Source organism: Taudactylus pleione, unplaced genomic scaffold (assembly GCF_031769625.1).
Source record: "Taudactylus pleione unplaced genomic scaffold, aTauple2 ptg001408l, whole genome shotgun sequence".
In the NCBI taxonomy this organism is placed as follows: Eukaryota; Metazoa; Chordata; class Amphibia; order Anura; family Myobatrachidae; genus Taudactylus; species Taudactylus pleione.
In genome coordinates, this window is record NW_028285808.1 from 3,182,372 (window position 1) to 3,205,976 (window position 23,605).

Here is a 23,605-nt window from a genome sequence, read left to right on the forward strand (position 1 = left end):
TTGTTAATTTTACTTTTGCGCTTATCTATGTGTAATTCAGGGGAGAAGAATACAAAACGCACTTGAAATGCATTAGTGAGGACCAGAAGTATGGCGGCAAAGGCTTTGAAGGGAAAGCCAAAAAGGGAGATATGAAACAGCAGCAGTGGATACAGGTAATTGTCCTCGTTGTGTCCTGCTTACACCAACATTGGGCCAATATGCTGATATCACTGTTGGCACGTCTGATAAAAAAATAAATAAAGATAAAAGCAAGATCTTGGAATATACGTAGCAGAACCCCGTATGTAAGAGGTATAATGTTTTTCTGTCACCATGACCTAGTCTAGGGGTAGGCAACGTATGGCACTCCAGCTGCTGTGGAACTACACATCCCAGCATGCCTTGCCACAGTATTGCTGTTAGGACTTGCTAAAACTGTGGCAGGGCATGCTGAGAGTTGTAGTCCTGCAGCAGTTGGTGTGCCACATGTTGTCTACCAGTGTCGTGGTCATTGTTATATATGTGGAGATTATTCATTTTATGATACTAGAGGTGGTCAGCGAGGGTTTGTAGCAATGCAATGCAAAAATTACCCGAAAATCACTTAAAACAAAGGGATAAAGTCCTGTGAGACAACTGTTAAAAAAATGAAGTTTGATTAGTGTTGGTATCTATTACTATGTTAAAAAAAAAAAAATAATAGAGAAAACAATAAAAACTCTTTTATAAGGCTTATACCAGTAAATAGTAATTTGTAGATCATTTGTGTATTACGGCTACGTCTTAATCTGAGGAGAGAGTGTGAAGTCTCCTGGCAAATGTAGACTGTCGGCTGAGGAGAGAAACTCATGCCGGCCCCTGGGCAACTTTCTCACCACTGTGTTTCTGAGGCATGAAAGCTGTGACGTAGGAGTGACCTGGCTCCCTCTACACAGCTAACATTCAGTATATGCATATAATGCTCTCTCCCGGGAAGATGGAGCAGTGGGGGGATATAGTTCTGTTTAGAACATACGATGGGTCCTCTTTAAAATAAGACCAGAAGTAAAATAAGTCCTGAACGACACCTGATGACAAGAAATAAATCCAGAGTCCGTGAAACAAATTTATTTAAATAAAAAATAAAAAAATACAGTCCCAAGAGCCCATTGGTCCAGTATGGAGGCATTGCAGCTCACTGCTTTGATAACGTACAGGAGACCTGACCTTGTGATACGCCGTCTTTCTGGCTGGCTTCCTTTTGTCTGAGATGACCGCTGTCAATGCCCATCTACCATGTTCTCCTATATCTTTTATATTTTTTATAAGGATAACTATTTTTATTTTATCCTTTTTATTTTTTTTTACATGATTAAAGTTTGCTCACACTGTTTTTGTTTTCCAATAAGTTTTAAGGTTATGATCTATTTGGTATATTGTAATGTGTAAGTAGCATTTGCGTTTCATACCCCCCCCCCCTGCAGCCTAACACTAATCCTCCCCCAGTGCCTAACCCTGGCCCTCCCCCTAACCCCAATACTTACGTTCAAGTGCCAGCGGTCGTGAAGCTGACGCCAGGATTCTGACTGGTGTCTGGATACCGGCATCCCGAGCGCCTGGATGTCAACTACAGACCATTTTAATAAATGTGCAGAACATTCATGACATCTCGATTTGCAGTACCTGGATGTGCATAGCTATCTGTTGCATGTCTAATGGTGCGTATCCACTACAAGAGAAAAATGAGCGATTGAACGATTACAACATCGTTATCGTTCAATCGCTCATTAATCGTGCAGTAATTATGCCGGCAACGACCAGCGATGCGCGCTCCCGCTGGTGGTTGTCGGCGTTTGTCATCGCCTGAACATACAGGCCAACCTGACGAGATAGGTTGTGCATGTTCGGGGATGAGGGAGGGTGCCTGCACTGACCGACATATCATTCAGTGTGGGCACATTATCCACTGCACAGGATGATGAACGATTACAATGTTGTACTCTCGTGTAGTTTTGCAATGTTGTAATCGTACCGTCATTCCACTCTCGTGTAGTTTGACATTTAAAGAAGATTCATATATCTGTGTCTAGTAATAATGTTGTGTTGACGCTGTAAGTATAACGTACTTGAGTGATTTGTGCTCTCTGCCCTTTTTAAATCTCCTTTTTAATTTCCCTATAACAGAGGATATATGAAGCCATGAAGAAACCCAACATTAGTTCAAATCTGAAGAACATTTTAAATCAACTAAGTACGTTTGATAACATCCCAAGAAAAAAGGTGAAATTCCAGGTATGTGTTCATCTTTCATCCTCTTTGTTGTCGTTGAATATAAAGACAGATGGAACAGCAAACGCAGTAGTGGTTTCTCGTGTTATGAAATGCGTCCATCAAATCGCCTTGCACCATCCATGCTGCCAGTCTGTGCATTAATATAGGGGATGTCCTGGACTTCATGTCACCTTTCACCGAATGACAGGTGCAAAAATGTAACGGCACTTAGATCCGCTCTGTCTGTAAGTCAAACAATGACCCATTTAGCTTTGTTAATTCATGAAATTAATAAAAATAAAACATTTGGCCTAATGGTGTGTAAAATCTAGGCAGCATGTTCCTGAATTACTTGGTTTTATAGAACTGGTCATTTCTCTATAAGGCTGAACATCCCAATCTCAGGGATCCCTATATATTACTGACACACTGATGTCAGCTGGCCATGTTTTCCAGACAAAAAAAGTTATCAAACAAAATATGGTCGCTAGGCACTACTAAATTGTCAGCAAAAGAAATATCCTAAACAAGTCATCTAATCTTGCAACAATGTAATGAAATAAAATGGAGGTAAATTCTTCTGCGCCAATTTTGTCCAATAATTTGATTGTATGTTGTTAGAACGTCTTCCTTCACATAGGGAGTTTTCTCAGTGATGTAACACAAAAAAAATGAACACAAAAAGATTGTATGAGTATGAGAACCACACTGAAATCCAATCACTCGGCTATATATATGTCACCAGTGTCCTATCGATGGTAACACAGTGTTCCACACCCAGTGTTTTCATGCACTAAAAAAATATGAAAATCTGCTAACATCTTACATATGCATATGTGATAATCCTCATATAAAGGTATCTTTATCCCATAGGAGTGGTATGGCGAAACTTTCAAACATGTGACCAAACTTGAACCACAATGCTTACACGGTGTCTTACATCAATGAGTGTCGTAATCCTCATATAGAGGTATCTTAGTAAGTAGAAGACACTAAGAATACCTCCTCATATAGAGGTATTCTTAGTAAGTAGAAGACACTAATTCCTACGTGATGGATGGCAGAATTAATGCTCACATAAATTCTTACATCGATAGAGCTAGTTGCACTCTCATCAAGGTATCTTTGAGCCCTGAGCAATAGTCCAGCTCACCGATAAATCATGTAATTAAACATAAAAAAAACTCCTCATGGTGCAGTATAATAACACAAGAAGTTTATTGGCACAATATAATATAAAAATTAAAAAAGGGTAAACCTCGTACCAGACGATGTATGCAGATCAACAGAAACAACAAGGCAGCTACAGAGCCCGGGTACTTCCAAAGCCGCAATGGTCCTGGATCGTCTGGTCATAAGATGGAATAGGCGTCCCCTTAAACACTCCTCCAACATGTTTCGACACAAGTTTGTGTCATTTTCAAGGTGGAGTGTTACCAAGTGGGACTGGGGTTTAAATACCTCCCAAACCGGAAGTAAAAAAAAAACGGAAGTGGACCAGCATCATAAAATAAGCCAATGCTGAATAAAATGTGTACACAAGGTTGAGATATTCACCATCAGATAATTGATATTGAGAAACCTGCAACCCAAAACGGAGATATCAACCGTTAATGTGTGCAGCACGAGATGTAAACAAACGGGCGCCATCTTGTCCGTCTGTTCACATCTCCATAAAGTTATTTAGAGTCACCTGATCGCATTCAAGTTGTAAACTGAAGCGATCACGGAATGTCAAGCTGCCACACTGTGTTACCATCGATAGGACACTGGCGACATATATATATCCGAGTGATTGGATTTCAGTGTGGTTCTCATACTCATACAATCTTTTTGTGTTCATTTTTTTTGTGTTACATCACTGAAAAAAAATTCCCTATGTGAAGGAAGACGTTCTAACAACATACAATCACATTATTGGACAAGATTGGCGCAGAAGAATTTGCCTCCATTTTATTTCATGTTTTCCAGACAGGCTGATCAAAATCCCAACATATAGGCGAAAATACTATTCTTATTTATAATTCTTAAATATAATTGAAGTGCAGATACAGCTTCATCTGCGATTTTGCTTGTGTATTATACCAATTCCTGTTCATAACGGAACATCTGTAGTACACTGAAAGATGCAACATTTAAAGAAACATTGGGGGAGATGCATTATAGTAGCCCTTATCGTGCTGCTAGAACACTTCCTGCTTCGCCTCTTTACTGAGACTAAGCACTAACGATGTGATGTTATCATCACTCCTCGGCTCCGGCCGATGAGATGTTAACTCCCCCCTCCTGCGATCCCTGCTCTAGACCACAGCGCATCAGCCTAGTGCTGTAGCACTCTCTCTCTCTCCCGGCCAGCTCCACTGAGCATGCGCGGGATCTCGCAAGTATCGCAGGAGCCAGCGTGCAGCCCCCGCAGCAGGGAGAGCGCTGTCCCTGCTGTGGGGATAGGGCATCACCAGGCTGTAGCTGTCGATAGCGACAGCTGCAGCTGGCAGAACGGTCAGGCAAACTGACCGTTCACACATAGCCCTGCCTATCAGCGCTGCTATCATGTAGAAATCGGCGCCGATAGAGACAGGGGCACATAACGTGCGCCGATGCCACTACAGCGCTTCATACAACTCCCCCATTGTACTCTACTTGTCTCGGAGCGAGGCCGTCTCGCATAACATAACGTAGGTGCTATGTCTATGAGGACACATCTGTATTTCTCCCTAATGTCACGTGTTATACCAATAGCTGTTTTCAAGGCGCTGCGAGTCATATAGAAAATAATCAGTATTTAACCAGTCAAAAGTTTTAGAACGCCCCTTTTTATTTTTATTTTTTTTGCAGTTTTTATAGAAAATGTATAGAGTTTAATGTCTGTGTACTCTGAACTTAAACAATTCGAGTTTAAAAAAAATAAAATTAATAATTTTGTCTAAAAAAAAAATGTAATCTAAATTTCTTGACGACTCAAAGTAGCCAAATGTTGTACGTAAAATCGGCAAACACATCTGTGGCATTATTTCAATTGTGGAAATCCAATATTGTTTGGGAAGTTCTTCCCAACGCTTTGCAGAAGTTCCCACAGCTCGATGGGGTTTAAGCCTAGACCCTGTGCTGGCCATTCCATGATTTGAGGCCTCCTGTCTTCTTTCCTCAAAGGTAGTCCTGACATAGCCTGGAGGAATGTTTTGGGACATTATCTTGCTGTAGGATGAACCCATGACCAACTAGGCCTAGACCAAAGAGTATTGATGAAGTCGCCGACTCAGGATCCAGACCATCACACTTCCTCCTCCATCTTTGACAGTTTGTGCCACAGGAGTTTACTTACTAATTGCTCAAAGGGCATTGTTTTTAAAAGCAAGCATGGGGTGTTTTGCTATTAAAGGCCTTGACCAGCTGGGACGTGATGACCTTTACATGCCACTGCTTAGCAAAATAAACCCTAAACACGGAGGTACCATTCTTTTGCCTACACAGTGGCGTACAAAACTCCTGTGTGATTTTGATTCAGGTTACTCCCTGGACTTGAATTGCTTAAATTCAATAAAAACTGGAAAAGTGCAGGTGTTCTAAAACGTTTGACCAGTAGTGCATGTAATAGCATTTAAAGCCCTGTCGTCTCTTCACCAAGGGGGAGATTTAAGTCTTGGAAGAGAATAAGTACCAAACCAATCGGCTTCTAACTGTCATGTTACAGGCTGTGCTAGAAAAATGAGTTAGAAGCTGATTGGTTGGTACTTTATCTCTCTTTACTTTATCGACAAGATTTGATAAATCTCCCCCCCCCCCCCCAACCCGACCCCCCCCACCCCAAAAAATCTTACGTATTTTTGCCCTCTGTTACAGAATTGGATGAAAAACAGCCTAAAAATTCATAATCAGAGTATGCAGGACCAAGTGTGGGAGATTTTCTCTGAAGCCACAAGCACTGTAAGTAATAATTGGTGACCTGAATACCAGAATATGCTCATTCATTACTGTTTCTAGTGATATTTGTATTTCCCCAATGACTTCTGTAGGAAAACAAAGCTGCCAGTAACGATACACCAAATCCGTCCGCCGCTGCCGCTACTGACATCACACCTGAAGCTTCGGGAACAGCAGAAGTGACCGAGAAAAAGAAAAGTAAGAGGGAGCGGAAGGAGGAAAGACAGACAAAGAATAAAAAAGAGAAAAAGGATCTGTCCTCGGAGGTCCAAATGGAGAACGGGATGCCGAAAAAGCGCAAGAAGCAGATGGTGGAAGAGGAGAGTAAGGACAGTGTTGGTGACGAGGACGGCAGGGAGGAGGAATCAACTGGGAAGAAAAAAAGAAAACGTGGAAATGAGAATCGGGATCAAATTCCACAAGAGGAGTCCGAAGGTACATATTGTACTAAAGGTGCCTATCCTTTAGGCAACCTGAAAGTCTGAACGTCTAGTGTTCAGACCTTCAGGTCGCCGAGGTGCGGTGCCCGCACTGAACGTCATTCAGTGCAGGAGCCCGACCTCCTATCTCTGAACATGCCGAACCTGACGGGCATGTTCAGTAGACAGTCTGGGACGGCAAGGACCCAGCATGCACGCCGGTTATCCATTACCCGACACTGTGAACAATGCGACCAAAACCTCTTGGTTTGGTTGGAATGTTCACAAAGTCGGGTAATGGATAGGCCCTTAACATCGCTCACCAGTGCCAATATGCCCTGCAGCCATAGCAGTCCGATATATTTTTACGATCTGTCACCAGTCAGATAACTGATGTCTTGCTGTGACTAAATTGCAGATCTGCATCTTTGTTAATTGCTACCAAAAAACCCTCGTTGTGTGTATCTTGCCTGCTGAGTATGTCGCGTATAATAAAGGCTGAGGGCCTGATTCAGAGATGGACAGAGTTGTAGAGCGGCACACAAGTGGCTGTGCAATTCTGTCCATCTAAAATGCAAATACAGCAGGAGGTGTCTGTAGAAAATGGACACCCTCTTGCTGCATCTGCCATCCCAGCACTGCGACTGAGGTCGCAGCCTGGGATCACCCTCTCAATGATTGCTCCTTGAAGCTTACCGCAACCTGACTAGGTCCTGGTCACTTGCGAGGCCAGAAAAACTACGTCCACTGACTCAGAACCTGGCCTAATTCTCACAGATAAAGGGGGTGACGTCTCCCGTTTCCAGGAACGATGGCCAGCAACGACCCCGCCCCCCAAACACTGCAGCATATCAATCATGCTGCGCAGACCCCAAAACATTGGAGATGTACCCTAACCATCGGGTTAGCATACATCTCTGAATTAAGTACAGGCTCTGGTTTTGGAACACGGACATTTAGAAATGGACAGGAGACGAGATAACTTAGCATGTAATGACTTATCCTGCAATTTACAATTATCACACAGTTATTGTCCAGCACAAAATTGGAACTTGCACTCTTAAGTAATTCATCCTGTCCTCACCCCTTTAACAAACGCCAGCAATGTTTGCTCCCTAATAGCCGTTCTCTATTACACCCCGACCAATGTACTTTCCTGGGTGCTGGCTGTAAACTGCTATGATTACAGCATTTGATGTACAGGTGTGTCCACATACATCTTACCTCTGTGCGCTACAAGTGGCATTAAACAAATAGTGAGCGCTGTGCATTTTTATAGCGCCGAGTGTCTTTTTGTGCGACTTTCTACCTTCAAATGCATCTTCTTCATGAATAAGACGTGCAAGCAACTTCTGCTGATTAAAATATGTGACATGCCTATATTCTGTGTATCACTACAGGTGTATCTGCATGCGAAATGCTGCGTTACAGTGTAACGTAACATTTCGAATGCAGATACAGCACCAGTCGCACACAGAATATAGGCATGCCGCATAGTATTTTAATCAGCAGATGCTGCTTGTGCGTCCTTATTCACATCACTTTGCGACTAAGTCACATTGGAAGATAAAAAGTTGCACGAAAAGATGCTCTGCACAACTAGAAGGGCTGTTTAACGCGCAAGGAAATAAGTTGTATGTGGACACATCTGTAGACTCGAGGCACACGCTACTTCCAAACTCCTGTAACTTATGTATCTGTCTATACTGTGTTAAGGCCCTTACACATTAGACAATATTTTGAACGATTTGGCCGATTGTGATGCATCGGAACGACAAATCGTCAAGTGTGTGCGCACTATGCGTGCTCCCGCAGCGTAGTTTGTCGCATCTTCAGATCTTTTGTGCAGGAAGATCTGTCAATCTCGTTAACGACTCCCCACAGATCGTGCAATGTTTGCGCTCTACCAAACGACCACATTTGGTTACATTATATAGTTAACGATCCAACCACCAAACGGTGCAAGATATATCGTTTGGTCGTTTGTTAGATTGCACAGTGTGAATGCACTAGATCGTTTGCCCAGGAATTCAGGGGAAATCAATGACAACATCGCATTGTTTGCAAGTGGTCGAGTGTGTACCTAGCTTTACGCTGTTTTGGCCTAGTATAGTGTGTTTCATTCAGCTGTGTACGCACGATTATCGGGAATCTGCACATGCACAGGACCCATTCTGCGAGCGTGCAGATTGGGTCCTGCTAAGACGCACGCAAAGCCCTTGAATGCCAGACTAATTGATAGGCACAGGCATTTAAGGGGCGGTGCGGGCGCGGCCGGTGTTCCCGGAAACGAAGCGTGTACGGCCCGGTTTTTGGGAGTGGCTCGCACAGAAACTGCATGGCCGTACGCAATTGCGGTCCTTGCTGAATCAGGCAACTGTGTTACAGAGCAGTGGTTGCTCCATCTGCAGGCTCTGCATTCCTCCACCACACTGGCTGTAAGCTGCTAGGATTCAGTGCATAAGATGCCCCAAAACTCCTGCAGTGTCTAATGCTGGGTAAACACTATACAAGAGGTTCCCAAACTCCACCATTACAGTCCACATTTTAAAAATTGCCATGTTTGAGCACAGGTGACTTAGTACTTCAGTAAATTAGATTTAACCATTTGGCCTCAAGCATGGATATCCTTAAGACATGGCATGTAACAGCGGAGTTTAGGAACCTCTGCACTATACAATTATTTTGGCCGATCCATGGATATTGGCTGATCATTAAGATAATTGTACAGTGTATTGCCCCAACCAACCACTAAATATCTGTTTGTCAGTCATGCTGAAATCTGCCAGAGTGTCCGAAAGATTTGATAATTAACCGCATCTGGCAGTGTATGCGCTGCCATGGCTGACTGGAGGAATGTTTCCTCCAAAGGGGGTCAACACAGATATCATGGCCTTACATTGTCAGTGTATGGCGACGATATCAGTCCAATAGACGTTTTATCTGTCAGATATACCCAGAAATCCACATGCTTAATATAGAGATAGCAATACCAGTAGGGAACTTGACATTATGGCTAATTTGATGTTTTACTAATATTGCTATTCAAAATATTCTTGAGGGAGATTTATTTAAATCTATACACTCCGTAGGTCTGTGTTCACATCTCAGAGGAAACGTTACAAACCGTTGTCCCATATTGCAAAACTTTTTTTTCCCTTTGTTCCTGAAGTCCCAGAAGAGCAGCAGGAAGAAGAGGCAGGAGGGAATCCCACTGGTGCAGAAGGGGACAGTGGCCGCAGAGGTAGGAGGCGCTTACCCTGGCCCATGATCTTCAGCTATAAGAACCTATATTCATAACTGTCGTACTCCGTGTTTTTTTTTTTTTTTTCTCTTGAACCCCATAGATCCATGCATAGTGATGTGTGCTTGGGCTCCCCATAGATCCATGCATAGTGATGTGTGCTTGGGCTCCCCATAGATCCATGCATAGTGATGTGTGCTTGGGCTCCCCATAGATCCATGCATAGTGATGTGTGCTTGGGCTCCCCATAGATCCATGCATAGTGATGTGTGCTTGGGCTCCCCATAGATCCATGCATAGTGATGTGTGCTTGGGCTTCCCATAGATCCATGCATAGTGATGTGTGCTTGGGCTCCCCATAGATCCATGCATAGTGATGTGTGCTTGGGCTCCCCATAGATCCATGCATAGTGATGTGTGCTTGGGCTCCCCATAGATCCATGCATAGTGATGTGTGCTTGGACTCCCCATAGATCCATGCACAGTGATGTGTGCTTGGGCTCCCCATAGATCCATGCACAGTGATGTGTGCTTGGGCTCCCCATAGATCCATGCACAGTGATGTGTGCTTGGGCTCCCCATAGATCCATGCATAGTGATGTGTGCTTGGGCTCCCCATAGATCCATGCATAGTGATGTGTGCTTGGGCTCCCCATAGATCCATGCATAGTGATGTGTGCTTGGGCTCCCCATAGATCCATGCATAGTGATGTGTGCTTGGACTCCCCATAGATCCATGCATAGTGATGTGTGCTTGGGCTCCCCATAGATCCATGCATAGTGATGTGTGCTTGGGCTCCCCATAGATCCATGCATAGTGATGTTGTGTGCTTGGGCTCCCCATAGATCCATGCACAGTGATGTGTGCTTGGGCTCCCCATAGATCCATGCACAGTGATGTGTGCTTGGGCTCCCCATAGATCCATGCATAGTGATGTGTGATTGGGCTGTTAATGCCAGCTATGCGGCACCGATCCTAACTCCTTCAGAGAAATCATATTGGTTTGTACACAGATTCTATCCTTTTGCACCACATGGCACCAGACGCCTTGTGCAATTCCTGTACTACCTACTTTTTTTTTCAACTTTACTACTTTTTCCCTGTGACTTTTTCCTTCATTCTTCTACTTGTTCCTCAATTTTGAGTCTTGGTTCACTTAGTGTACTCAGCACTCGGGATTAGCGCGGCTAAGTAGCAAAGTTTGTGGCGCTATAAACAGGACTTTCTACTTCAGGGTCCATAGGGGGTCCACAGGGTAGAAGTTGGGGTATAGCTGGATCTGGATCCACGGGCACCACGCAGGATGCACTTGGGTCCGTCCTCCTCTATACCCCGCCCCCGACCACAGGCACCTCAGTTTTAGTTGGCGCCCGGCTGGAGTCAGGTCACCCTGTCGCAGTGGGGCTGCAGGAGCAGCCCTTAAGCTTTATTTTAAAAGAGAAATTTTTTATTTTTTTCTACTTTTTTTACACTTTTAGAGCGGCAGCATCAGACTGTCCTTTAGGACGTCCACGCTGCCACTCCTTCTCCCCGCTGGCGCCGTGACACCAGTACAGCGGCGGGACCCCAGAGCCTGTACTAGCCGGGCTCTGGGGACTCCCTTGACTGCTGCCGGACACGACGGGGATCAGGTAAGCCGAGGGTCGCCGCGTGCGGCGGCCCGCGGATACTTTATATGCAGTCAGAAGCCTCCGGTCTCTGGGGACAGACCGGAGGCGCTGGCGGCGACGGGCTCCCCCTCTATAGAGGAATACCCCGCGTGTCCGCTAGACCACCAGGGTAACAGGCTGGTAGCGGGACCGGCAACCCGGGGGTTAATTGCTAGCCAGGGGAGGCAGCCTTCCCTGTCTAGCGGCTCCTCCCCTCAGCTCAGCGCGCCTTTCAACTAGCAGTCTGGCGTCGCTGAGCTGCTCTTATCTCTCGGCCACTCCTCCTCTGAGGTCTCCGGCGGCCATCTTTACTGGCAGGCATCGCAGACTCCCAGGCGGTATCAAGTGGACCGGTCCCCCTGTGTACCTCTCCCCTGCTAAAGGACAGTGTACACAGCGCTATAGCCCTCCCAGACACTGAATCTGGGCGGTTGATTGTAGCGGAAGGTGCAGTGAGTACTAACTTTTCTGCATTGTATGTGACTATTGCTAGTGCTGCCTGTCTGTGACTTATTCTCCTTACTGTCAGCTTATAACTATCCCTTTCCTTCTCCTACGGCCCGGCAGGTGTGTGGGGGAAGGGCGTTTTTCTGATACCCTCACTTATATAAATCACGTATTTGTGGGGTCAGTCACATACTGTTGTGTGCTACACAGTACCATATCTGGGCTGTTGTGTCGCATACTGGTGAGTGCGCGGGTGTTAAAACCGTAATTCCTCTGGTGATACGTATTTCTTGTGTATTTACGGTATCATGTCTGATGAGGAGACTAAGCGCTCTGTGGCTCCTGTGCTATTTTCCTGCAGACGCTGTGCTGCTGGAGTTGATGGGGAGGACTTATCTCAGGATGGTCTGTGCGGGCGGTGCCAGCTGGTACCGGGCCCCTCCAACCCCCCTGTGTCACAGGACCCTCCTTGGGCGATGTTTTCACAGGTGCTGGCGTCTATTGCGGACCGGTTATCGGTCCCATCAGCGGTCCCTTCTAGGGCGTTTCCTCAGCCCACCATCCCCCATTCCCCGGGTGTTCCGCAAATATTGCGGTCTCCCCCCGGGGCCCAGACTGTGGGTCCTTATTCGGGACTGCCTGTGTATGTGCAGTCTCCCCCAGTGACGCGTCAGTCTGTAGTGCCTTTGCAGAGTTTTGCTCCAACGGCTCCTCCGCCTTGGGTGGATGTTCTCTCCAGCTCCGTACAGAGTCTGGCGGCTTCATCCTCGGCGTTTCAGTCGATGTTGCAAAGTGATGTGCCACCAAGGGCGTCTAAACGTCCGGTTGTGAGTTCACTAGCTGCGCAGTTGTCGGACTCGGAAGTGTCCTCAGATGATGGAGAAATCCATGAGGACTCTGACTCTGATGCCATGGGGCAGGAGGTGGAAGCTAAGTCCTCCATTAATGTTCCAGCCTTAGTTAGGGCGGTGCGGGCTATCCTACATGTTGAGGATGATGCGCCGGCTCCTAGGTCGAAGTTTCCTAATTTTAAAAAGGCCAAGGTGACTTAAACTGTGTTCCCCCTGTCTGATCAATTAACGGATCATATGGCGGCGGCCTGGCAATTACCCAGTAAGAGGTTCCATCCACAGAAGAGGTTGGCGGCGAACTATCCTTTTCCTGAAGCTCATTGCAGGAAATGGGAGACTACGCCGGCGGTGGATTCCCACGTTACCCGCTTGATCAAAAGCCGCGACGCTGCCATTGCCATCTATCTCCTCTTTGAAGGATCCCACGGACAGGAAGGTGGAGACTTGTTTAAAGTCCATTTATTCTCTTTCCGGGGCGGTGGCTCGCCCGTCCATGGCTATCTCCTGGGTGGCTAAAGCCATTGAGGCCTGGGCCAATGCCTTGGAGGATACCTTTGCTGATGAGGCTCCGGATATCCAGAGAGCGTTAGTGGGACAGATGCGGGATGCAGCTTCCTATATCGGGGAAGCGTCTTTGGATGCCAGCCTGCTCACTTCTAGGGTGTCGGCTGCAGCGGTGTCTGCTCGGCGCTCCCTGTGGCTGAGGTCCTGGAGGGCTGATGCAGATTCAAAAAAGGGTCTGGAGGCCTTGCCTTTTAATGGTGATTTACTATTTGGTCCGGATTTGGACAAAATAGTGGATACTTTGGCTAAGTCCAAGTTGGCTTTCCTCCCTTCGGCCTCTGCGCTGGCTAAAGTGAGGAGCTCTGCCTTTCGGGTTCAGGGTAAGGCCAAGGGCCAGTCCTTCCCGAGACATTCGGCGACCAAGGCCGCACCCAAGCCCAAGAAGCAGGCATGGAGTGCTCGGCGCCCTTCTTCCAAGCAGGAGGATAAGCCTGCTGCCTGATGGGACGGGCCTCTCTCTGGGGGACCCCAGAGTGGGAGGCCGACTTCTCCAATTCGCCCAGTGTTGGCACAATACCACCACGGATGCCTGGGTTCGAGAAGTAGTCTCTCAGGGGTACGCCCTGTCTTTTCGGTTCAGGCCGCCCCACCAGTTTTTCTGCACGAGTCCTTCTCTGGACAAGACCAAAGCTGGCCAGATTCAGGTAGCTATAGAATCCTTGCTACAAGCAGGGGTCATTGTTCCCGTTCCGCAGTCTCAGCGCGGGACGGGGTATTATTCTAATCTGTTTCTGGTGCAGAAACCCAATGGTTCTCATCGCCCTATCCTGAATTTGAAGTCTCTGAACAGATACCTCAGAGTTCCCAAGTTCAGGATGGAAACGTTACGTTCCATCATTCTGGCGATGGAACCCGGGGATTATATGGTCTCCCTCAATATCCACGACGCCTATCTCCATGTGCCCATAGCATCGGCACATCAGCGGTATATGAGGTTTGCTATCCTGAACCATCACTACCAATTTCGGGCGTTGCCTTTCGGCCTTTCCACGGCTCCGAGGGTGTTCACCAAGGTGATGGCAGTTATGGCTGCCCACCTTCGGGGTCAGGGTATACGTCTGTTGCCGTACCTGGACGATCTTCTGCTGCTGGCGAGCTCCCCGGAGGTGCTTCTTCGACATCTCCACCTGACCATTGCTTGTCTTCAAGCCCACGGGTGGTTGATAAATTGGAAGAAGTCCTCCCTGATTCCATCACAGCGGATGGTTCATTTGGGAGCCCTGCTGGATTCTCGTCAGCAACGGATTTTCCTGACTCAGGAGAAGGTCTCCTCCCTGCAGCTGCGGATACACAGTTGCCTGAGCAGTTGCCACCTGTCTGTCCATTCGGCTATGAGAGTTCTGGGGTCCATGGTGTCGACATTCGACATGGTGGAATTTGCCCAGTTCCATTCCCGGCCCCTGCAAGGGCTGATTCTATCGGAATGGAACGGGTTACCTCACCGGATCCGCTCTCAGATGCTGTTGTTGTCCCCGGAGGTTCGGCAGTCTTTGGCTTGGTGGCTTCAGACAGCGCATCTGGTCGAGGGGCGCCCCTTTTGGATCCCAGACTGGGTCCTGCTCACGACGGATGCCAGTCTCCGGGGTTGGGGGACAGTGACCGGCTCATTATCGCTTCAGGGTCGTTGATCAACATCCTGGAACTGCGGGCAGTATACAGGGCCCTGCAGTCGTCCGGCCCCGCTCTTCACGGAAGGGCGGTTCAGGTGCAGTCCGACAACGCCACCACGGTGGCGTACATCAACCACCAAGGGGGAACTCGCAGTTGGGCAGCAATGTCGGAGGTGTCTCGCATTCTTGCTTGGGCGGAGTGTCACATTCCAGCGATCTCGGCAGTCTTCATTCCCGGAGTCCTCAATTGGGAGGCGGACTTCCTCAGCCGTCACGACGTGCATCCTGGGGAATGGTCGCTTCACCCAGAGGTGTTTCAGCTACTCGTGGACAGGTGGGGGCTGCCGGAGCTGGACTTGATGGCCTCCCGTCACAATCAGAAAGTTTCCCGTTTACGGGTCAAGGACAAGAGACGCAGGCGCCTGTCTGGTAGACGCACTGTCGGTGAAATGGACGTTTCACCTGGTGTATCTGTTTCCTCCGATATCCCTGCTTCCTCGGGTTCTGCGGAAATTCAAGCAGGACGGCGGCACGCTCGTGCTGGTAGCTCCGGCGTGGCCCAGACGTCCTTGGTACTCCGATCTGAGGTGCCTCTCCATCGACGCTCCGTACCTTCTCCCAGCTCTTGAGACAGCCGTCTTGAGGTCTAGGGGTTTCTCCAGTTCGGTCATTGGTACCATGCTTAGGGCACGCAAGCCTGCTTCCGCGCGGATTTACCACTGGGTGTGGCGCACTTATTTTCAGTGGTGTGAATCCAGAAACTATGATCCGCAGGTGTTCCGGGTTCCCAGAATCTTGGAGTTTCTTCAATCGGGTTTGGACCTCGGCTTACGCCTGGCCTCTCTGAAGGTTCATGTGTCTGCTTTGTCCGTGTGGTTTCAGCGACGGATTGCTACACTGCCAGATGTTCACACCTTTTTCCAAGGTGTTCTCAGGATCCAGCCTCCCTTCGTGCCTCCGGTGACTCCTTGGGACTTGGCGGTGGTACTGCGGGTCTTGCAGGGTCCTCCTTTTGAGCCGCTTGAGTCGGTGGAGCTCAAGTGGCTGACGTTTAAGACCATTTTTCTCCTGGCAATTGCTTCTGCCAGGAGGGTGTCAGAATTGGGGGCGCTTTCCTGTCGCCCTCCTTTTCTGATTTTTCACCAGGACAGGGCGGTGCTCCGCACTCGTCCTGAGTTTTTGCCCAAAGTGGTCTCAAAGTTCCACATTAATCAGGAACTTGTTGTGCCAGCTTTTCAGTCACCTGATCTTTCAGCTGGTGAGGCTTCCTTAGATGTAGTCCGGGCACTTAGAATCTATGTGGACCGGACTGCTTCGGTTAGGAAGTCGGATTCTTTGTTTGTCCTCTTCGGTTTTCACAAGAGGGGTTGGCCTGCCAACAAGCAAACGTTAGCCCGTTGGCTTCGTTCCGTTATTTGTGAGGCTTATGCACAGGAGGGTTTACCTGTGCCAGCCTCTGTTAAGGCTCATTCCCACTCGTTCTGTGGGTCCCTCTTGGGCTGCTAGACATGGCGCCTCCGCTGTTCAGCTGTGTAAGGCGGCCACTTGGTCTTCAATTCAAACGTTTTTGAGGTTCTATGCGTTTGACACCTTCGCCTCTCAGGATGCATCGTTTGGGCGCCGGGTACTCCTTTCAGCACAGGAGCGTCCCCGCCCTTAGTTGAACTGCTTTGGGACATCCCCAAGGTCAACCCTGTGGACCCCCTATGGACCCTGAAGTAGAAAACAAGAGATATGGTAAGAACTTACCTTTTGTTATCTCTGTTTCTACGAAGTCCATAGGATCCACAGGGCGCCCGCCCTGACGCACCTGGCTTCAAATGGCCTGTGTGGCTGGTCACCGGTTTTCCGTCTCCCATTTCTGTGAGTATGGTTTCTTGTGTGTTCCAGTCTTCCTTCTCTCTGTTTAGTCTCCTCCTCCGGCCTTAGCTGCTTACCAACTGAGGTGCCTGTGGTCGGGGGCGGGGTATAGAGGAGGACGGACCCAAGTGCATCCTGGGAGCAGCAAAGCTTTAACTGCGTGGATCCAGATCCAGCTATACCCCAAGGTCAACCCTGTGGACCCTATGGACTTCGTAGAAACAGAGATAACAAAGGTAAGTTCTTACCATATCTCTTGTTATTTGGCGCAATTAGAGGATAGATGTGGACACATCTGTACTATAAAAATTTTTTTTATTATTTTGCTCACCTGTTATGGCTTACGGCCTGATTCAGAAATGTACGCTAACCCGATGGTTAGCGCACATCTCCGATGCTTTAAGGTCTATGTAGGACGGGTCCTCCGATCACACTCGCAGACCCCGCCGATCCACAGCATGATTGACATGCTGTGGCGTTTGGGGGGAGAAGCGGTGCCGTGGCTGGCCACCATTTCCGGAAACGGGGGTGCGCCATCCCCGTTTTTCGGGAGGGAAGAAGCCAGGGTCTGCGACGTTGGATGCAGATTTCCTGGCCTCATAGCTGCCAGGACCCGGTGGAAGAGGAGAGAGAGGAGTATCAAGCGAGAAGGACAAAATAGTGGTGTCAGGAGCATCAAGATTGCATCTGGTGAAGGTAGTTTTGGTGTAGGGAGGAATGCTGGAGATGAGACAGAAGGAGAGGAGATGGTGTTCAGAGGAGGGAATGGAGAGTTTAAGAAGTTGGTGAGGGCACAAAGATGGGAGAAGATAAGGTCAAGGGAGTGGCCAAGACACTGGGTAGGGAGGAGGGAGACGTTTGGTGGACTGAAGGTTTGTGGAGATGTCAGTGAGTATGTTGAAGTGGCCAAGAATGATGGAGGGGAGGTCAGAGGAGAGGTAGTGGGGAAGCCAGGCACCAAAGTTATTAAGGAATTGGGACCAGGGGGGTGGTAGATGTCTATGGGCCTGATTCACTACGGATCGCAACTGCAATCACAGCTGCAATTACGCACACAGTCTCACTGCGATGATATGCCATCGCAGCACAACATTAGCAAGACTGTGAAACTATCTGTACCATCGCAGCCTCACGCACACTTGCACAAGCTCTGACCTTACTCAGGAATTACTAACTTCATCGCACGCTATGAGGCTGCGTACGGCATTACAGTGTATAATTTACGCACGCCAATACAACAGCGTTCAAACTCACTGGCACGCCTGCGTTTCTACGACCACCCCCCCCTCACCACCCACAAAAGGTACTTCCTGTCAATCGCTCTGTGATGGGTCTGCATAGTCACTGCAATGGCAGTCCCGTTCGCAGTGGCCGGTTCGCGCACTGTGATGCATGCGCAGAACATGACAATCGGCTGATTGCGTGCGTGGTCGCAGTCGCGATCGGTTGTGAATCAGGCCCTAAGACGTGGAGATGGACGGGGGTAGAAGATACAGATAGAGTGGACTTCAAAGCAGAAGAAAGGGAAGGCTTGGGAGGATGACCCGAAAGTTAGTTGGGGATAGAAGAATGCCCGGCCCACCACCTGTGCGGTAATCAGTTCTGACGGAGTGGTTGAAGAGGATCCCCAATAGGAGAGAGCAGCAGGTGAAGCAGTGTCAGTGGAGAAAAGCCAGGTGTCTGATAGCAAGAATGTTGTTGGAGACGGAGGTCATGGAGAGCTGAGAGCTGTGGATGGATCTGGAATTCAAGAGTGCGCAGGAGAAAGGGAAGATATGGATGAGATTGGCCGGATTGATGGTGTACTGCTGTATATGGGTTGGAGATGGGGTCAGGAGGTGAGAAAGGGTATGGGACGGGGACAAGGAGACATAGGGCCTGATTCAGACCCACTCGCAAGCGGCTGTCCGCTCGCAAGTGGGTCGATGTTGTGCTCTGCGCATGCGCACGACGGCGGGAGCTCCGTCATGCGCATGCGCCAGACGCGACGAGCGAAGGACTTTCCTTCGCTCGTTGTGTCTGATCAAAGGGGGCGTGCTGTCGATGTTGATTGACAGCACGCCCCCTTTGGTGGGCGTGCCGGCGGCGTGCCTCCCTGACGGGGGCGTTCCCGCAGGAACGCCTCCCGTCAGAAGCCGGCCCACTGACATCACTAGTGATGTCAGTGGGAGTGATTTTGGCTCTGATAGAGCCAAAATCACTCCGGGGCTTGCGGTTGAAAACCTCAACCGCAGGCTCCGGCTCGCAGTTTCGATGGTCACGACCATCGCGGCCATCAAACTGCACGCTCGTATAGGCTGTGGGTGGTGACCCACAGCTATACGAGCGTCCAGGAGGACGCTCCATTTTTATGGAGGGCGGCCCTCATTCAGAGCGTGCGCTCTGCTCCGAGCGTACGGCTCTGAATGTGGGCCATAGTGGTCAACTATGGGAGTAGAGGGCGGATGGATAGAAGGAATTGGGGGCTGGCTTGTGGGTACCAGTAGGAGGATGAGGGGAGGGAATAAGTACAAGAGGCGTTCATAGATGGTGATGCACTATACTGTTGGTAGTAGGGGCAGTAAAGTAAGGCAGTAGATAATGTAATACGGTTGGTAGTGTTCAATAAAATAAGGCAGTAAATAGTGGCATATAAGCAGTAAAATAGCAATACAGTTTTAAGTTGGCAGTTAATGCAGTAAATAAGGTGATAGTGGGAAGTAGGCAATAAGGCAGTGAGAAATGGTAAATATGGTGATAAGTTCAGTAAGCAGGCAGCACACAATACAAGTCAGGCTTGGTCAGAGAGTCTGCATGTATGATTGTGCATTGCATGACGACACGTATGATTGTCCATTTCATGTCGGCACTTTTAGGTGCATTGCGTGTCGGCACTTTTGATTATGCGCCTTGTATGTCAGCACTTGTGATTGTGCATGCCGGCATTTAAAATTGTTCTTTTTGATTAATATTGTCTGTTATTGGGTCATTGAGGGGATTTGTTTCTCTATTTGTTGAACCTACCTCATATAGGACAATACAATTATTTTTTTGTGCACTATGAAATAATAAAATGGCAAAACAGTTGATTAAATAACACGCGGTAAGAGGCCATTTTGCCGCTTATACCAGTACTGAGATGGGCCTCGCCTTACATCCAGAGCAGCCGCCATATTTGCTAGTCCACAGTCTCCCAGCTCTTGCTCCATTACATAACACCAATGGCACTGTAACACTATTTGCTGCATTTGTCATTTTGTAAAATGTGTAATGACAAAATATGGAGTATAGTACATAGCCTACTGACTATAGGACCTGCAGAGCTTACACTTCAGTAGACTTCCATAATTTTTGTCTCTTTTCTCCTGTGAATCTTATTCAGGTTTAATATTCAATTGACAGTAGAATAGCATAGGGGCAATAGGTTCATTTGTGTTGGTATAATTGGTAGGTGGCAGGAGCCGTAGTCTATGAAATGCGTCCTAGGGCAGGCAGTATGGTGGCAGACCTCTGCTCCTAGCCTGCATTGAGGTTATAGCATGAAACGCTTTGCTCTGTGCATAAACCGTTCTGGTTACTGTGTTTTTCAAATATCTACATGATTGTATTAAACCATTATTTGTAATATATCTTCTTGGCAAAATCCCTTTAGTATAGTGAATTAACCTGTACATTTTAGTAGCCCATAAAATCCCAGTAACTGTGAGAGGGATGATATGCAGTTGTTGACATTTTACAGGTAAATTTAACTGGAAAGGAACGATCAAGGCGCTTCTGCAGAAGGCTCCAGACCACGAGCTTCCCATCAAGAAACTGAGGAAAAAGGTAATCCGCACTTTTTACTTCTGCATTGTATAAAAACATTCTTGTTTATACATGCGGTATATATATTTTTTTGCTTTCACCATGGATAAGTCACAGTTGACAGTTCATGGCCCCCATTTATTAATTATGGCATTTGCAGTGTGATCAGGGCATGTCATTACCACCCATGATCACATTTCAAAGTGCGAACATAACGGCCAGATGTATGATCCGGAACATGCAGGGACACAGGCTCCGAAAGGAGTCCGTCCCTGCGATGTCTCCGGAGAGCTATCAGCCAGTGCCGGGGTAGGGTACCAGGGGAGCACTCCGCCGGCTAATTATGCGGTGATAGCCCATAGGCTACAACGGCTAACGCCATCTTCAGATGGCGTTAGCTGAGGGGGCCAATATCTAGAATGCATCGCATTCCGGATATTGGTAAATCTGGCAGCATCGCATCCCCCTTAGCAACCTATGGGGGATGCGGCTGCCTGCGGGAATGGAGGGATCTCAGCAGGTACCTGCTGCGATCCCTCCTTGATACATCCGGGGGAAACTTAATATTCGCTGGATTTTACCTCAAATATTCAATGATAAATGGGCCCCCTAGTCTCATAGCCCCAAGACAAAAACTCCATAATTAGGTTTCTGTTTTCCCCCCTAGTGGCAACAAGCATCTACCGCACTTAACGCATCTATCTGGTCACATGTAAGACTATCATGTGTGACGACATGAACTCTGAAACAGGTTATTTAGTGCTGGAGCCTGAATCTAATTCAGTAGAGGGAATATTTCAGAAGTCAAAATGGCTGTATTATCAGCACTTCAATACTTAAAGCGGATCTCTCGCCGAGCTGTGGAATCTCAGTTTACATATACATTACATAGTGCCGCCTTTAAATGCATATATAATAATGTGCTGGTTTGCCCCATTTATTTCTCCTGGTAGAGCTGTTTTATACTCCCCCAGGCAGCTTCTTTATACAGGCTCTCTAGCAGGCAACAGACATGGGAGCTGTGATTTTGGAAATGGACCACCTTACATGCAAACAACACCATGGGAGACCACTATTATTATTATTTATGTAAAAAAATACTTTTGAATCGGGACCCTTCATTTTTCCACTGTTATATTTATAATTTATTATCAACCGAACATGTCTGTAGTGTGTTTGTGAATGTTTCTGTATGACACTTTCTCTGATGCACAGTTCCACTGTGTGAGAGGATAGTAATCCGTTTTGTCTTCCGTTCCTTTCGTAGGTTATTTCTCAGTATTACGCCACGTCTTCTGAAACGCACAAGTCTGAGAAGGAGCTTCTCGCTACCTTCAACACGAAAATAAAAAACAATCCGAAATTTAGAGTGTTAAAAGAGAGAGTAAAACTAGTCAAATAAAATAAAGAATTGTATGTACGTTCATTTAAATCTAGCTAACTGAAATGCTAAAAAGATGAGAAAAAAAAAGTGGACCCAATTTTCTTTCCAAATGGCATACGTTATACTGTCAGCCATCTTTGTGTGCATTGTTGTATACTGACCTAACTGCAATGTTTAGTAAGATGTTTCATATTTAGTTTGCTTAATATAAAGGATTCACTATCCATTACAGACTTTTCACACTATGGGGTCTATTCACTAAGCCTTGGAGAGCGAGAAAGTGGACGGAGATAAAGCACCAACCAATCAGCTCCGAACTGTCAAAATGACAGGAGCGGATTGTTTGGTACTTTATCTCCGTACACTTTATTTCTCTCTGCAAGACATAGACCCCGGACTCCCTGCAGAAATTGAATGTGTGCCTATACACAGAGATGGAAGCCATTTTGTGGACTGAACAAAGATTCATGAAAATGCAACCTATCGTTTCAATCCTAGGATTCCTAGCGCTTGATGAATAATGGTTTTTAAGCTTCTCAGTGATGTCTCTGGTTTCCATTGAATTGTTCAGGCTACAACATGGCCGCCCCACCACTGCGTGTATAGTATAGGTGCTTCTTATCCTAATATATGTGACGATATTGGTACTGATATATCGTCACGTACTATGTATGGGTCACTGAAATGTAACTGCAGGGATTTGTGTAAAAAACGTTCTTTGCTGAGGTTCTAGTTTAATCGTTTGACCAGGAATTTGCTTGATCTTAAGTCCATACTTCAGAAGTTAAAAAAAAGAGGCTACATCTAATATTCACCATTTTATAGCTACTAATCCACATGATCCAGTTTATGCTGTTATGGGTTGTATTATTGTATACACATTATTCATTAGAAAATGTAGTAGTTGAGACTATGTATTATAGCTCCATTTTTGTTTTGTTTTTTTAAACACTGTTTTTATTGGTTGCTTATTCTCACGTCTTCACAACTGTCGATGTTTTAGGGGGGAAATGTCCAATTTTTGTACCTTTTTGGTCTGCATTGTATATGAAGTATAGTGGCGGCAGCCATATTCTGGGATAAAACTATATTTTTATAAAAATGGCGGCATTGATGCTTAACTAATGATACTGGATCCTGGTGAATATGCCAGCTACATTTGCATATTAGTTCAAGCCCACAAAATGGACACTTTGGCTTCGTGCTATATTGATGCCATTAGCTACTGCTTCAATAAGCTGCTTTCTTATAAAGAGAGTTCAGAGAACAAAATGTCTGCCTCCACTATTTGCAGTTCACTTTTTATAATGTATTAATCTGACTGGAACAAATGGCTGTCTGGCTTTCTAGGAATGCATGTATTTTGCGAAGGTTGAAGTTCTCTCAGGAAACGAATGCTTGGATTAGTATGGGTAATTCCTAAACTCTCCATGGAATAAAATCTTTATTAATGGAGATGAATGCTATAGAATTTGGCGATGATGCTACAAATCGCTCAACCTTGTTTCCATGTCTAATGGTGGGTACACACTAGACGGTATGTCACGCGTTCCGCCGGATCGGGCCGACCTATCGTCCACATCGGCAAGTGTGTAACCACTATGACTGACCACGCGGCCTCCCGTGGGGTCATCCGTCAC

The 23,605-nt window shown here is 47.0% G+C and overlaps 1 protein-coding gene across 2 annotated transcripts in view; it reads left to right on the plus strand.

The window, feature by feature from the left end:
- Positions 1-22,764, plus strand: part of LYAR (Ly1 antibody reactive) — a 29,426-nt gene extending 6,662 nt beyond the window's left edge. For both annotated transcript variants that reach the window (XM_088463585.1, XM_088463586.1), the window contains exons 3-9: positions 41-155; positions 2,146-2,253; positions 6,073-6,156; positions 6,246-6,588; positions 9,745-9,816; positions 20,517-20,602; positions 21,849-22,764. In XM_088463585.1, the coding sequence (XP_088319711.1) occupies positions 41-155; positions 2,146-2,253; positions 6,073-6,156; positions 6,246-6,588; positions 9,745-9,816; positions 20,517-20,602; positions 21,849-21,983 (943 nt within the window). In that variant the 3' untranslated portion in view covers positions 21,984-22,764. The remainder of the gene's footprint in view (positions 1-40; positions 156-2,145; positions 2,254-6,072; positions 6,157-6,245; positions 6,589-9,744; positions 9,817-20,516; positions 20,603-21,848) is intronic.
- The last annotated feature ends 841 nt before the right edge of the window (positions 22,765-23,605 follow it).